General features: G+C 49.8%; 1 protein-coding gene across 1 annotated transcript; it reads left to right on the plus strand.

The window, feature by feature from the left end:
* The first annotated feature begins 655 nt into the window (after positions 1-655).
* Positions 656-6,416, plus strand: Edn2 (endothelin 2). Its single transcript, XM_020167980.2, has 5 exons — positions 656-818; positions 1,167-1,323; positions 2,825-2,947; positions 3,862-3,960; positions 5,419-6,416. Exons 1-5 carry the CDS (start codon positions 662-664, stop codon positions 5,510-5,512), a joined length of 630 nt encoding a protein of 209 aa, XP_020023569.2. The 5' UTR covers positions 656-661; the 3' UTR covers positions 5,513-6,416.
* Positions 6,417-16,652: the final 10,236 nt, after the last annotated feature.

Raw genomic sequence — 16,652 nt, forward strand, 5'->3', positions numbered from 1 at the left:
GGCCATGGCTACACTGCTGAATTGCTTCTGGAAGGAACCAGAACTCTTGCTCCAAACCCTGGGTTGCTGGGGTAAGAGGAGGGGTGGGTGGCACTTCCTGGGGAGGGGGGGATGAGGTAGCCCCAGGCTGGTCAGAGGTCAAGCATGAGCTGTGCCCTTCATGAGGGCAGCAAACCCAGAGGGGTCTCTGACTCGCCCAAGGCCACACAGCTTTGAGTGGGCCTTTTACCTCCTACACAATAGAGGGACATCCTCAGCTTGTTTGTCATGGAGAAGACGGGCAGGACCTATGGCAGGGTCTCCTCCAAAGAGAGGGAGGGCTTTGCACATGGGACCTCCCCCTCCAATCTCTCAGCTCTAGGCAAGAGTTTGGAGTGCCACAAAGAGATTAGGGGACGGGCCTGGGTCAGTAGGAGTCCAATAGGACCGAAAGGGGCCCTGGACGCTGCAAGGGAGCTTCAGGACTCTCAGAGGTGCTTGGCATGAAAGGAGGAGCTCTAACTTCCACTTCCCTCCCCCCTCACTGGGAGGCCAGGGCGGACCAGGCACCCGAGGAGGCGGTTTCCCTGGCTCCCTGCCCAAGGTGCAGCAAGGAGGAGCTGGACCAGAAGAGGCGGGGTGTTGTGCCTGGTGTTATAAGAAGCAGCCAGGGCACCCAGCAATGAGCTCTCAGCTCAGCCTAGCAGCAGGACTCTGGCAACAGGCGCTCTCACTGCTCGGTCCAGCTGATCCAGCCGTGCACCCTGCAGCTGCTATGGTCTTCATGCCTACTGCCTGGTACTCCGTCACTCTGGCTCTGCTCATGGCTCTGTACAAAGGTGAGCTGCCCCGGCCTCACCTGTTGCTGCAGACCCCAGGTCTGTCCAGCAGTGTCTTCCCCTACCCCAGGACCGCAGTGTCCCCCAAGTAAACTGGGGGAATACAGCTGGAAGCGGATGGCAGTGGTGCAGGGTGCTCTGCAGGTGCAGGGTGCTGCAGGCACAGAGTAGTGGCTGGCCCTTCCCACCAGGCTCCTGGGGCTTCCCCAGGCTGGCCAGGAGCTCCTGAGCAGCAAGAGAGCCAACTTCCTCAATTGTGCAAGAGGAGGAGCCTGGCGGGTCCCCTTATACCAGGCGGGCCGGTGCCCTGACCACCTCTCCGCCTCTCTCTCCCTCCTGTGTGTGCAGGGGAGAGCCAGGCTGCTGCCACCCTAGAGCAGTCGGTGCTTGCATCCCAGGCCCACGGCACCCACCTGCGGTTTCGCCGTTGCTCATGCAGCTCCTGGCTTGACAAGGAGTGCGTCTACTTCTGCCACCTGGACATCATCTGGGTGAACACTGCTGGGTGAGCACCCATGGGGATCCAGGTGGGGAAATAAGGGCGAGGTGGGGGCAGGGTAAGGGCTGCTGGCAAGCTGGGGAGCCTCTGCCACAGTCTGGCTCTCTCAGGGCCTCCAGACTGGGGCATTGGGCTACTGTAAATAGTGAACAGGTGTTGTTTCAATTCCTACGTGGGGGCTCCCAGAGACAAGTAGAGGGTGCTCTCCTGACAACTCTCAAAACTGCCTGGTAGGAAAGTGTTGGCTCCATTTCCCAGATCAGGATACTGAAACTCAGAGAGGTTAGATGACTTCCCCAAGGTCACATAGGAAGGAGTAAGTGGTGGGCTCCATCCCAAGTCTGCAGATGCCGGAGTACGAACTGGCTCTGAAATGCTGCCTCTGCAGAGAATAGAGGATCAATGATGACAGCCATGTCTTGACCGTGCCAAGCCGTGTGCCAAGCACTGCATGTGCAGTATCATCTCTTGCCCCCGCCCCCCGGCTTCCTCATGAGGCAGGCACTGCTGTTGCCCCCAGATGACAGGCTAGAAACGTGCCCGTGATACCTGGCTGACGCCAAGCAGGAGCTGGGTGTGGTGTTTTGCCTGCAACCGCGCTGCCTCCAGGCTTCTGCATACCTCAGGTTGAAGTTACTGTGTGTGTTTGTACTTTTTTATTATTATTATTCCTTCCCCAAATTGCATAAGGCAAGAGAAGCCTAGCACGTAAGCATGTGTGGAGCTAATCCACATCCAAACACTAGCTCAGGGCGGGAACACTGCCAGTCCCTGCGTGCTGGGTCTACCCGGAGTCATTGCAACTCCAGCCACACTACCTAAAATTAGCTGTCACCCGTAGGTGCTGGTCCAACCAGCCTTGGCGACCCTGCCCCACCCTAGCCACCTTTGCCAGACTGAATCTGAAATCAATCCAAACACACACACACACACACACACACACACACACACACACACAAAACCATTTTTAAGGTAAAGCTTTAAGGATCATTTGTCACTCCCCCAGGCAAGTGGTAAGGAGGTGAGGGTAGCTTAGCTGTGAGCAGGGTGCTTATTTCTGGGAGATGAAGAGTCTTTCCTTCCTCCATGGGCTAGCTGAGAGTTTTCCTTAAGAACAGGGGCCAGCCTGGCTCCCAGGGCTCAGGTTCCTGTCTGGGAGGAGAGCAGAGTGGGGAAGGCCCCCTAGCTTTTTGGTTTCTGATGAGACCACAGATTCTACCCCTTTCCTCCTCATGCCGGGAGCTTACTGAGTCCAAGAGAGCGAGGGTCTAAAGACCCAGAGAGGAGAGAGGGGTTACTCGGGCACTGTGGAAGAACCAGAGGTTAGAGGCTGGTCACCTTTCATTGCCACCCTGGTGGCATGATTGGTTGTCCTAGTGTGCAGTGTGCAGTGTGGACAGTCCCTGCTTGCCAATGTCCAAGGCTTATCTAATCCTCTCTCTCTCTTTCTCTCTCTCTCTCCCCCACCCCACCCCACACCACTACCTTGCTGGCTGTCCGCCCACAGACAGACAGCTCCTTACGGCCTGGGAAATCCGCCAAGACGCCGGCGCCGTTCCCTGCCAAAGCGCTGTGAGTGCTCCAGCGCCAGGGACCCCGCCTGTGCCACCTTCTGCCATCAAAAACCTCGGTAGGTGGGCACCCAGCCTGCAGGGGTAGGGGTGGCTGCTAGCCTGGACCCTCCCTGAGAGCAGGGTATCTGGGAGGCCATCAAAGAAGCCAGGCAGTAAAAGTGAGTAGAGTCCCAGGGCCCACAGGGCAACCCTGGGTGATGGGCAGCATCCACAGGGAACCATTCAGCCCAAGTGCCTCCTTCTGCCCAGCTATGGTGGCTTCAGAAAGTCACCTGATGTACTTTCTGGAAGGAGGGATGTGCACCAGATGACAGCATAGGCAGCTCAGGCCCAGAGAGGGGACAGGACTTGTGTCAGGCACACAATGCATCAGGTCCCACAGGGCTTTGGAGTCCAACCTGAGACTCAGAGCTCATTTAGAAGGAAAATAACATCTGGAGTCAGGAAGCCATGACACCAACCCCAAGTTATCACAAGTTGCTGAGGCTGGGGCAGGAGGGGATTGCCATGTCTCTTCACTTTCCGGGGCTCAGTTTTCCCTCTTGTAAAAGGGGTGGGAGATTTTGTTCTTTCTCTCCTCCACTTGAACCATTCCAGAAAGGAGGAACTAGTTTCCAGAATCTTACATTTCAGCTCCCATGATGGGTTATAAGAAACTCCTCCTCTGGAGCTCAGGCTGAGGCTCCACCCCTGCCTCAGTTTCCCCTGCAGCTGCAGGTGGCCGAATTCTGGGAAAACCAGCCACCCAGCTGCCTTTTTCTGAGGCTAAGAACACATTCCCAGTAGCTCAGTTTTCCTCGGTCCCCACCCTGCCCGGGAAAGGAAGGATGCCAGGTGCACAGGGTGGAAATAGATCTGCTCCTGAGGGCAGGTGGGGTGGGGTGGGGGCTGGGCTGGGCCTGCAGGCCAGGTGGCTTCAGGGCACTGGGCAGCCCCTCATTTGGGCCTTGTTGCTATTCTGTTCTTTCAGGGCTAACGCTGTGGCAGGGCCAAGCAGCCAGTCCTCTGCAGATTCACTCCAGACTGGCAAGACATGGGCCCACGCAGGAGAGCTCCTCCAGAGGCTAAGGTGAGGGATGCCTGCACTGATCAAGCACCTTCTGTATACCTTGGATATTTTTCTCCATGAGAGGCAGGAGAGAACTCAGTTCCATGAGAGAACTGAGGCTCAGAGAGGTGAATCTACTTGCCCAAAATCACAGAGCATCAGTGGCACCCGGCTGAGTCCAGAGCCTATGGTCTTAACCACTGTGCTCTCTCTTACCACCAGGCCTGGACTTTCCTAAAGGTTTTGAAGGCTCACGACTGGGGGAGACCAAAGCTTTTCATTAGGCTGTGTCTGAATCAAGCCTCTTCCACATGCTGGGGTTCAGAGGGACCGGCTGCCCAGCCTACTCCCCCTCACTTCCCAAACTGATCTCCAGTGGCTTTACGAGGCTCAGCTTAAGGCTTGATATGCGAGAAGTGCCCATGAATGTTTGTCCAACTAAACTGAATCAACAGCAGAAGTGCTGCCTGGGGCCATGCAGCGGAGGGGCCCAGGGGCAGCAGCTGAAATGGGGCTCCTGACTGGAGCCCAAGGTAATCCAGAAACAGGGAAATAGCAGTGTCCATCCCACAGGATAGCCCTGAGGTCAGGTGCATTGACATATGTGATGTGTGTCAAGCAGAGCCTGGAACCCATAGATCTTGAGTGGTCTTAGCCATGCCTGCTTCTGCACTGAAGGCTCCTTGGGCTGAACAGTGCCTGGTGTGGCCCCTTAGGAATTCCCATTTTGAGCAGAGGCAGGAAAATAAGAGAAAAGGCAAGAAGGTAAGATAGGCAGGACCCAGCATATACTTAAGAACTTTCTGAGGCTAAGATAAAAAAATAGATAAATAAAACAGGATAGGTAAGTCTTCACAAGTGCACAGCACTCAGTGTGCAAAGAGCTTACTTTTCGAGCTGTGCACTTCTCCCCTCAGCAGTGCAAGTCTGTTTTGTATTTTACAAAGATTTCACAGAGGGTGTGCCTCTTGCTCACATTCCCACAGCCCAGGCCCAAGACCAGCCTTCTTACTCCTAGCCTAGATCTCTTTCAGCCAGGAAAGTTACTAGGGTCCTGGCCAGAAACTTGGCCAGATTCAAAGGGCAACTGGGATCATATTTGCTGGGTTGGACCACCTTGAGCAGCACCTTGGAGCATGAGTGGAACTTTAGATGGTGCAGTTTGGGTGGGGAGAAGATGGACAGCTGGGAAGGAAGGGCAGAAGTGAGATGTTGAAGAGGAAAGGCAGATGATAGGCAACACCTGGGCTGTCCTTGGAGGGTCATTTCAGCAGCGTTTGGCATTGAATATCAGCTTTGTCAAGGCCCCCATGGACAGAGAAACTTCTAGACCGTTGATGTACATATCTCATTTTCAGGTTGTGGCTACCTTCTGACTCTAGGGCAGCCGGAATCCAGTGTCCAAGCTCTAATTCCCATCACTGATCATGGGCAATTCACATTTCCTCAGATGTTAAGTTGATCCTTCTTGATTTGCAGGGACATTTCTGCCACCAAAGTCCACTTTGCCTGGCAACAGCAGGAGGCGATGAGGGAACCCAAGACAAAACACTCCAGGTGGAGAAAGAGATAGCACTGTGAGCCGAAGGAATGTTGAGAAGGAAGCCCGCATGGAGATGGGAGGAGAGGGCAGCTCATGAGAGACCCTCTGCCTGTCTTCTGGGCCAGGGTCTGGGCCCAAGCCAGTTGGATCCATCTGTTGGGGTTGGCATGAGCTCTGGCCTCCCTACCCTGGTGAGGGAGCTCCCCTCATACCATTAGGAAAGCCCTCAGTGTCTACATGGGAGAGTGGCCTTCCAGAGCTGGCTGCTGGCTACAACTCTGCTTGAAGGAGCTGTATGGGGTGGACATGAACTTGGAGGCCAGGTCCTGTCTGTTGGGGATCCTGTCTATCCAAGAGCATCCACATGGCGGAGCACACACAGGCCGAAGGTAGACCTGGAGGCTGAATGGGTCCTTCCAAGGGCTGGCATCCTGGCTGGGCCCCATCTGTCCTTTCTGGCTCTCCCTCCCCCAGAGTACTTGTACCCTCATTTCCTTGGAACATTGCTGGTGAGAAAAGCCTCCTTGGCTTTGCCTGTTGTATAGAACTTACTTGCTCTGAGAACATTGAGAATCCCAATTATTTATTTTAATGTATTGTTTTTTTAGAACCTCAATTGTTTACCTGCAAACTTGTGTTTATAATAAATGTGGAAATGGTGTTTTGGGGTTTTGTCTTGACTGAGCAGAGGTGAGAGGCTCATCTCAGGAAGAGGCCACTTGGAAATTAGGGGGACACAAGAAAGGGAGGAAAGGGCCTGAGATTGGTAGCTGGAGCCCCAGGTTCCACTCCTCCTCTTGCTGGCCATCTCAGGTTGCTAACCTGCCCTCTTTGGGGCACCTAGGCAGCCATCTGCAGCTGGGACATTAGGATTCTGGGACCCATGTTCCTGCCAGTCCATAAACCAATGGCCAGGCCTTACCCAAGACCATGTTTGGAAGAAACCGAAACTCTGAGGGTGCAGAAAGCCACTTCAGCCCCAAATGCCACATCCTGCCAAGGGCTAACTGCAAGGCCCCAAAAATATCTGTCCGGGAAGGGCTAGAGCCAGATGAACTCCAAAGCTGTGTGTGGCCCTGGTGGTCAGTGGGTGTTGAAGCCTTGGCCTCACCCTGGTCCCACTCTTCACACTAGACCACAGGTGAGGCCCTATTGGAGTTTGATACTTCTCTGTCCAAAGGAGCCCAGTGCTCTGGCTCTGCGTTCAGTGAGCTTGCTGGAGCCCAAGCAGCAGCCACTAGACCAGGGACAGCCGGCAGCTAGGGCCACTCTTGCTGGCAGCTACCTGGACCCAAGGCCTCCATTTCTGCTAAATTCACCTGCAAGCAGGCTGAGTCCTTTCCCCACAGCTGGCCTGTGCTGGGAGGGGCAGAATGTGACCCAAGCCTGCTCTCAGGAAATATTTATGGGCTGAGCAATAATCACTCATATAGTGCTCTAACCCTGCCTTGTCCACAAAACTAACCCTGACTTCCTCGTGGAAGAATAACATGTCAACATGTATTGAGCTCCAACAGTATACTGGCATATTCTATGCTTTATCCAGATTAACTCAGGTTATCCTCACAACAGCCATGGAACACAGGTACTTTTAATTATTCTCCATTTCACAGATGAGGAAAATGATTGACAGAAAAGGCAAGTGACTGTCATTGGATAACCCAGCAAGTAAGTGACATCAGGATTGGAAGGCCTTCTAGCTCCAGTCTATAGTGCTGTGTATATAATAATTATTTGTGGTTTGGATTCATGGATCACCACTGCAGTGTGACTGGAAAAATCTCTTTCTCTTTCTGAGCCTCAGGGTTTTTTTTAATCCAGAAAATGGGAAGTAAGGAGTCCCAACTCACAAGGCTAGTGCAAGCACCAAACAGGTAAGCTCTGGTGCCAGGGCCTGAGAAGAAGCAGAGTTTGCTTATCAGGCTGCCAATGGTGATTATGTAATGGCAGGATGGGGACAGAGCCAAAGAACCTACAGGAGGGAGAGATTGGAAGTGGCTAAGGTGGCAGAGGTCAGAGAAAAGATCCTGCACAAAGGTGGTGCTCCTGTTTCCTCAAGACATGAGCAAGACTCAAGTAGAAGGAAAATAGAGAGGGAGTCCAGGCAGGGAAGAGGTGACAGGGTGGATATGAAAGCAGGAGTGACTGAGCCGCTTCCTTGCCAGAATCCCACGCAGGAAAGGGGAGAATGAAAGATGAAGGAAAGATGAAGCCTCAGGGGCCTTGAAGGTCAAGTTAAAAGCTGGACTTTCTCTTGTAGGCCACAAAATGTCTATGAGCATCAGGAGACCTGGTCATGGCTAGGCTTTGGAACTATCCACCCCCTAAGGGCTGGGTGGGGCTGGCAGTGAATGAGGGAAAGCAGCAAAGTCAATACCTGCCCTTGGGTAGGGGGTCCTCCTGGCTAGAGAGGCCTGGTGGGGGGCAGTGGGACCAACTCAGCCACTTGCTGCCCACCCCAGCCCTGGTCAGAGCACCCTCTCCCATTGCAGCTGGGTCTGGCACAGGGAACCCTCTCTCCCCAGCATCATAGCCTCCCATTCAAAATAATCCTGCTCCTGGGAGGCTGCAGGCCTGCCGCACCCCAGAGCCACCCTGAGCAGGAAGCTTGGCAGAGGCTTGAGGATCCTGGAGGAGGGATGCTGGAGGCCCCTGAAGTGGGTGCTCCCTGCCCTTTGCACAGAGTCCTTTTAAGGGTTCAGAGATCAGTGACCCAAATGGCTGAGCAAAGGAGATGATTGAAAGGGTGGCAGATTGAGGAAAGGGTAGTGCATTGTCTCTCAAATCCTGTGTCCTGGAAACAGGCCTCTGGCTCAGGGCCTATATTTCAGGGGGTCCCTCCTGGCCATCGTCCAGCCCCACCTCTCCCTCTGGGGTGATCAGTGTGCACGGGCAAGGGATCATGTGTGCCCAGCCTCTAGGCAGCTGGGGATTAGTGGGCTGCATTCTGGGAGGGAGCCAAGAGAAGCCACTGTGTGACGAACAGCTCCAGGAAGACCAGTGTCTACATTTGAGGAAGTTGAGGAAGTTTGAGTTTTGTGGAACAAAAACCTCCCCTTTCAGTAAATACTTTAATAAGTTTTTTCCAATTTAAATCAAATTCGTGATTTTTCAACTGGAACCCTAGGCAGAGATAGGCCAGAAGTGGGCACAGGATTGCCCTGATTTATTCTGGTTACATGCACAGAAGCCGAGGTTGAGAGAGGGAACAGGTAGGGCTGCATCCCAGCTCTGGCCTGGTGCAGACCAGATCTCAGCTGCCCAAGTGCATCCGTCACCCAGCAAGGAATTCTTTCTCTCGCTTTCCTCAAATAGAGTCCAGCTCATATAAGTCATTTGCCTATCATAGCAATAAACTCTTGGAATGTGGCCACTCATTCATTCAACAGTGATAAATAATCAGGTCTGGGGAGATGTGTGTGAGCTACACAGACAGACGCAGTACCCGCCTCACAAGCCAAGAAACACTGCCCAGTATTAAGATAAACAGAGCTCCTCATTTATTGAGGGCCTACCAGAGCTTTCCACATGCTAACTCCATAGCATTAGTATTCCCATTTCAAAGATGAGGTAAGTCAGCATGGTGGTGCACACCTGTAGTCCTAGCTACTTGGGAGGCTGAAGCAGGAAGATCATTTAAGCCCAGGAGTTCCAGGCCAGCCTGGGCAACATAGACTTTGCTTAAAGTTCTTAGATTGATAACTAAGAACACTTAAGACACTTGCTCAAAGTCACACAGCCAGCATGTGATAAAGCTCTCCTATCTCTGATAGGGGACAAGCACACTAAGATGGAGCCCCTGAGGAGGGGGAGCCCAAGGTGGCTTCCTGGAGGAGGTGACATGTAAATCAAGCTTTGCGGGAAGGAGAGTGGGACTGGGGGTTCCAGGCACAGAGAACTGCACAGGGGAGGATACCCACTCTTCAGAAGAATGCTTCCTTCAGCCTCTCTCAGGAGTCAAAGAAGGAGGGGCCTGGCAAAGGTTGGCAGGCCTGCCAGAATGGTACACTTGTGAGCCCTCACCAAGCCCTAGGCGCCTGGCATGGTTGACACTCTAGATTGAGGACACCCAGGAGCTGTCCCACCTACAGCCCCAGAGGATGTTTCCCAGGACAATACTACCAGGTTGGAAATGCCTGTCCCTAGAGCTTCAGGCCTGGGGACACCACACCGCTGCCCTTAAGGGCTGACAGGGAAGGTGATAGACAACAGAAAGGACCAGGAGGTAGAACATGCTATGAGCTGGCCTTCCAGCTGGTGGCAGGCAATGGAAGGACGGGTAGGGTTTGCACTTGCTGGGATGAAGGACAGGGCTTCACAGCGGGGGGAGGAGGGACAGGCATGTTGGAGCATGTAAGAGTCCAGGCAGAAGCAGCTGGCCTGAGCAGCAGGGGCCAGACTGGGAATAGCATCCAGTGCCAAGAATTTGATCTTGAGTGATGGGAGCCTGTGAAGGTTGCTAAGTGAGAGAAAGCCAGGACGGGAGCTGGCCTTGGGTTGCTGGCTTATCGTTGGCCTTTCCTGGCCAGGGCTTCCATTTCCTGGGGGCCTCCCAGCCCCTCTCAGGGGCAAGTACAGTGTGGGCTCTGCCTTGGCCTGCTAGGGCTCCCAGCCAAGAGCCCTCGGCAGCTCGGAAGGGGGCCGGGTGCAGGCCCGCCAGGAGCCCTGAAAGAGGAATGCAGCCTAATTAATTCTCTGCAGCAACCAGGGCCTCGCCTTGTGGGAGCAGCTGCCAGGACAGGCCTGCCAGGACACCCAGCCTGTCAATCAAGAGCACTGGGTGCTGAAGCCAGGGGGACTGTAGGCTGAGAGCTGGGATGGGGATGGATGGGGCCAGCCTCCTTGCCTCTGGGCACACATGTGTCCTCAGCCCCTTCACAGCTAATAAAACAATTGAGTGACAGTAACAGCAACAGGCCTCGAGGCCCTGCTGGTACCCTGAGCTGAGGACCAGTTCTCATCTATCCTCCCAAGGACCAGGGAGGTGCATACTGACGCTACCTCTCCTTGTGCAGAGGAGGAAACTGAGGCTCAGAGAGGTGAACTTCCCTACCCTGGGTCATGAAATCAGAAAGCAAAAGCAGAGAAACCAGGATTGGACCTAGGCAGTCTGGACAAGAGTACATTTGTCATAACCACCGTGCTGGATTGACTCAGAGAGCGAAATGGAGGCGCTGAAGTAGAATGCCTTCAAATGGACCGTAGGCTAAAAAGTTGTCTGCGGACAGGGAATAATAGTAAGGACTGCTGGGAGAAAGGTCATGTCCCTGGCATTGGCTTAAATTGCCTCCTCCCAAGGGTTCTCCCGGAGTTACTCCCCTTCTTTCTCTGGTTTGCAGGTCACCCTGAGGGACGTGTGGCTCACTATTTCTGGGCAAGGCAGGCTATAAGAAGCCATCCTGTGTTGGTCAGCTTTCTGTAACTGTAACAAAATACCTAAGACAGTTGACTATTTATAAAGAGAAAAGGTTTGTTTTGGTTCATGGTTTTGTTCCAGGGTCAGTTGGACCCTGTAGTGAGGAAGCATATCATGACAGGGGCATGTGATGGAGGAACCCATGAGGCCCCCTCATGGGGGCCAGGAAGCAAGAAGAGAGAAAAGGAATGGCTAGAGTCCCACAGTCTCCTTTAAGGTCACATCCCCAACGACCTAACTTCTTCCCACTAGGCCCTACCTGCTAAAGGTTTCACCACCTCTCAATAGTGCCATGGACTGGGGACCAAGGGAGACCCTTGTCTAAACTATTGCACTGTCTCTCTGGGGTCTCTACCCATCCGGTCCCAGTTCTGCCACCTGGGTCTGTTCCAGAGCACAGTAACAGCCAACCAGCTGTGCCTCCTGTTGGTTGTACATGCTCGGAGCATCCTCTTAACCTATGACCCCTCCACAGGTGCAACACAGCCATGGTGGCTCAGAGATGTGCACACTGGGCTGGAGCAAAGCCTAGCAAAGGATGCGAGAGCCAGGAAGGGTGACCAACTGGTCTAATGCCAAGACTCTGCCCTTACTAGGCAGCAAGAAGAAGAGTAGTGCAGCCACATCAGAGCTCTTCTCTGTGCCTCAGTTTCCTCACTTGGGGTATATGAAAATGAGAGGCCTGACCTTACAGGGTGCCTCTGGAGTTCATTGATAAAACTGACACCAGAAAAGGCACTTAATATATGTCACACTGACATATACTTTATATACTTAATTTTTTTTCAAATGAGATTTTATTCAAGGCTATATAATATATCATTATGAAGCTGTCTCATGGTGCATTTGTTACCCAAGGGTGTGTATTTAAGCTTGTCCAGTTTCCCACAAAAGGGAAATGCCTCCCCAGAATATGCCCCTTTCTTGTGAAGATTGTTTTGAGCGAAAGGCAATTTATAAAAGGGGGGCTACGGTGTGGTTTAAGTGGTAGAGTGCCGCTCTAGCAAGCACAGAGTCCTGAATTCAAACCCCAAAGCTGCCAAGAAGAAGGAGGAGAAGGAGAAGGAAGAGGAGGAAGAAGAGCTCTTTGCCCTCCCCCTAGCTGCCTAAAAGCAGCACATAAGTTTCCCTTTGTGAAGGTGTTTCCCTTCCCCTCTACACCAAGAAGAGAACAGCCATTAGCACTGAAGCAGAAGTCAACACTAAATTGACCTGCACAACCATATCCCACTGAAATAATCCTAGTCTTTCATTAATTCCTCCACAGATTACCTTCCCACAATTTGCCTCTCCAGAAGCCCAAACCCCTTTTCCTTTCTCTTGTGGCTTCTCCACAAATGTATTGTTTTTTGTAAAATGATGTATAGCCCCCTGGGTCCACGACTCGTTAGGATGTCTTTTCTGTGAAGGCCCCCGGACATGTGAATCAAAGTATTAACATCAAATCAAATGTGTGTTCCTTCTCTCCTGTTAACTTGCTCTTGTCAATTTAATTTGCAGGCCCAAGTTACAAAACTGAAAAGGTAAGGAATTTTTTTCCTCTCCTATACCACCAATAAAATAACATGAATGCAAATTTTTATATTCATTCTTTATTCACTTTTGCTACATATTTTTTCTTGAGATATAATTCATACAATATCAAATTCATCCTTTTACATGTGTAGTTCAGGGAATTTTAGTATATTTGCAAAGTTTTTAAATCATCAGTGCTGTAATTCTAGAACATTATCACTACCCCAAAAGGCAGTCCCTTACCAGCAGTCACAACCCACCCCCAAGCCCTAGGCAATACTGATCTACTTCTGTCCAAAATAATGCTTATTTTGGACATTTCTTATAAATGGAATTGTGTAATTTGTGACCTTTTGTTTCCGTCTTCTTTCACTTAATGTAATGCTTTGGCACGTATCAAGATTTCGTTCCTTTTCATGGCTGAATGGTATTCCACTGTGGGGATCCATCACATCCTATTTATCCATTCTTCCATTGATGGACAGTTGAGTTGTTTCCACCTTTCGATCTTAGCATTTTCTTTTAATCCTCAATGACCCTATGGGTGGTGTTCTTAGTATCACCATACAGACAAAGGGACTGAGGTCCAAAGAAGTTAAGTAAGCCACTTAAGCTCACTGAGATACCTGAGCAGCAAGTGGTGGGCTTTGCCTGGGAGATGACTGTGGAGACAATGGCCCTAACCACTGCACCACACTGCCTCCTCAGTCAAGTCAGATGGTGTAGGTCAGCACACCCCGCTGACCAGAGGAGGCACCCAGTAGGTATTTCTAAGGGCAGTAGAGCCAGGGAATGATGGATAGGGCCCCAAGCTAGGGCAAGATGTCTGGACACTCAGTGAGGAAGCACAGCCATCCCAGACTAGGGGGGTCACTCAAGAAGGAGCCATTGTTCTACCCCGCCCGCCATGGGTCCACTCCCTTTACTAAGTGCCATGTCACCAGCCTGCAACCCAGGGCCCATCTCCCCACCCATCATCACCTGGGAAACCGTGGCTACTCCTTTCTTGGCCAACACCCAGCCACTGCGGCAGCAGAGGAAAAATCCTCGGGTGGGATCAAGGTCAGAGCTGCTGTGCTGGCCTGCACCGCCTGGCACCTGGCCCTGAGCAGATCTCTGCTTCCACTGGACCTCCATCTACTAAATAGTGGATGAGAAATCTCAATTACCTACTTAATTATAAAGGTAATATAGCATATGAACAAAAGCTGTTTCTAAAAATATAAAGACTGCAGGAACATCTAGAATAAAAAGGAAGCCTCCCAGACTCTGCACTCCAAAGGTATGGTATTTGTGGCCCTTTCCCATGGATTCAGCTTTATGTTCTTTTGTAACTTTCTAGGGTACTTTGGAACAATAAATGGAAACATAAATCTGACTCTTCCATGACCTGCTTTCTCTACACCACAGGTCTCATGCCAGACCAGTACACAGAGATCCACCTGAGCCTTTGTTTTAACAGCTCCACGGTGGTCTGCAGATGGACAAAAGGTTGTTTATTTAACCACTGCCTACTGAAGACTTTTGGAAGGCCCCCTCTACCCTTTTCTAAACATGTTTATTTATACATAAGCACACATTATTTACATATATTTTTCTACAAAGAACAAATTGTTAGAAAAGAAATTGTTGGGTCAAAGGACAAGCATGGATTGAAGTATGGCTCAAGTGGTAGAGCACCTGCCTAGCAAGGAGTTCAACTCCCAGTCTCAAAAAGAAGGAAGAAGAGCATATTTCAAATATTCTGCCAAAAAATGGGGTTCCAGTTTGCTCTCCTTCTGCCACTGGGCGAGTTCAAGTGCCCATTTCCTCTCACATCCCTTCCGGTGCTGGGTTTTATTGATCTCTTATTGCTTGCTGATCTGATGAGGAAAGATCTTCTTAACATGGACTCTGACTTGTAAAAGAGATAAACCTGACTGTAGTCCCAGCTACTCAAGAAGCTGAGGCTTTATTTGCAGATGACATGATCCTATACCTTAAAGACCCAAAAAACTCTACTCAGAAGCTTCCAGACATCATCAATAGCTATAGCAAGGTAGCAGGATATAAAATCAACATAGAAAAATCATTAGCATTTCTATACACTAATAATGAACAAACTGAAAAAGAATATATGAAAACAATTCCATTTACAATAGCCTCAAACAAAATCAAATACCTAGGTGTAAACCTAACAAAAGATGTGAAAGACCTCTACAAGGAAAACTATAAACTTCTGAAGAAAGAGATTGAGGAAGACTATAGAAAGTGGAGAGATCTCCCATGCTCATGGATTGGGACAATCAACATAGTAAAAATGTTGATACTCCCCAAAGTAATCTACATGTTTAATGCAATTCCCATCAAAATTCCAATGACATTCATTAAAGAGATTGAAAAATCTACTGTTAAATTTATATGGAAACACAAGAGGCCACGAATAGCCAAGACAATACTCAGTCAAAAGAACAATGCAGGAGGTATCACAATACCTGACTTCAAACTATATTACAAAGCAATAACAATAAAAACAGCATGGTGGAACAGAATACAGGACACAGATATGAAGCCACACAACTATAAGCAACTTATCTTTGACAAAGGAGCTAAAAATATACGATGGAGAAATAGCAGCCTCTTCAACAAAAACTGCTGGGAAAACTGGTTAGCAGTCTGCAAAAAACTGAAACTAGATCCATGTATATCACCCTATACCAAGATTAACTCAAAATGGATCAAGGATCTTAATATCAGACCCCAAACTCTTAAGTTGATACAAGAAAGAGTAGGAAATACTCTGGAGTTAGTAGGTATAGGTAAGAACTTTCTCAACGAAACCCCAGCAGCACAGCAACTAAGAGATAGCATAGATAAATGGGACCTCATAAAACTAAAAAGCTTCTGTTCATCAAAAGAAATGGTCTCTAAACTGAAGAGAACACCCACAGAGTGGGAGAAAATATTTGCCAACTATACATCAGACAAAGGACTGATATAACCAGAATATATAGGGAACTTCAAAAACTAAATTCTCCCAAAACTAATGAACCAATAAAGAAATGGGCACGTGAACTAAACAGAACTTTCTCAAAAGAAGAAATTCAAATGGCCAGAAAACACATGAAAAAATGCTCACCATCTCTAGCAATAAAGGAAATGCAAATTAAAACCACGCTAAGATTCCACCTCACCCCTGTTAGAATAGCCATCATCAGCAACACCACCACCAACAGGTGTTGGCAAGGATGCGGGGAAAAAGGAACCCTCTTACACGGTTGGTGGGAATGTAGACTAGTACAACCACTCTGGAAAAAAATTTGGAGGCTACTTAAAAAGCTGGACATCGATCTACCATTTGATCCAGCAATACCACTCTTGGGGATATACCCAAAAGACTGTTACTCCAGAGGCACCTGCACATCCATGTTTATTGCGGCACTATTCACAATAGCCAAGTTATGGAAACAGCCAAGATGCCCCACCACTGACGAATGGATTAAGAAAATGTGGTATCTATACACAATGGAATTTTATGCAGCCATGAAGAAGAACGAAATGTTATCATTCGCTGGTAAATGGATGGAATTGGAGAACATCATTCTGAGTGAGGTTAGCCTGGCTCAAAAAACCAAAAATCGTATGTTCTCCCTCATATGTGGACATTAGATCAAGGGCAAACACAACAAGGGGATTGGACTATGAGCACATGATAAAAGCGAGAGCACACAAGGAAGGGGTGAGGATAGGTAAGACACCTAAAAAACTAGCTACCATTTGTTGCCCTCAACGCAGAGAAACTAAAGCAGATACCTTAAAAGCAACTGAGGCCAATAGGAAAAGGGGAACAGGTACTAGAGAAAAGGTTAGATCAAAAAGAATTAACCTAGAAAGTAACACCCACGCACAGGAAATCAATGTGAGTCAATGCCCTGTATAGCCATCCTTATCTCAACCAGCAAAAACCCTTGTTCCTTCCTATTATTGCTGATATTCTCTCTACAACAAAATTAGAAATAAGGGCAAAATAGTTTCTGCTGGGTATTGAGGGGGGGAGAGGGAGGGGGCGGAGTGGGTGGTAAGGGAGGTGGTGGGGGCAGGGGGGAGAAATGAACCAATCCTTGTATGCACATATGAATAATAAAAGAAAAATGAAAAAAATATATAAATAAAATAAGTTGGAATAATGTCACAAATTAAAAAAAAAAAAAAAAAAGAAGCTGAGGCTTGAGCCTGGAAGTCCGAGACTAGCCTGAGAAA

This window comes from Castor canadensis, chromosome 7 (assembly GCF_047511655.1).
Source record: "Castor canadensis chromosome 7, mCasCan1.hap1v2, whole genome shotgun sequence".
In the NCBI taxonomy this organism is placed as follows: Eukaryota; Metazoa; Chordata; class Mammalia; order Rodentia; family Castoridae; genus Castor; species Castor canadensis.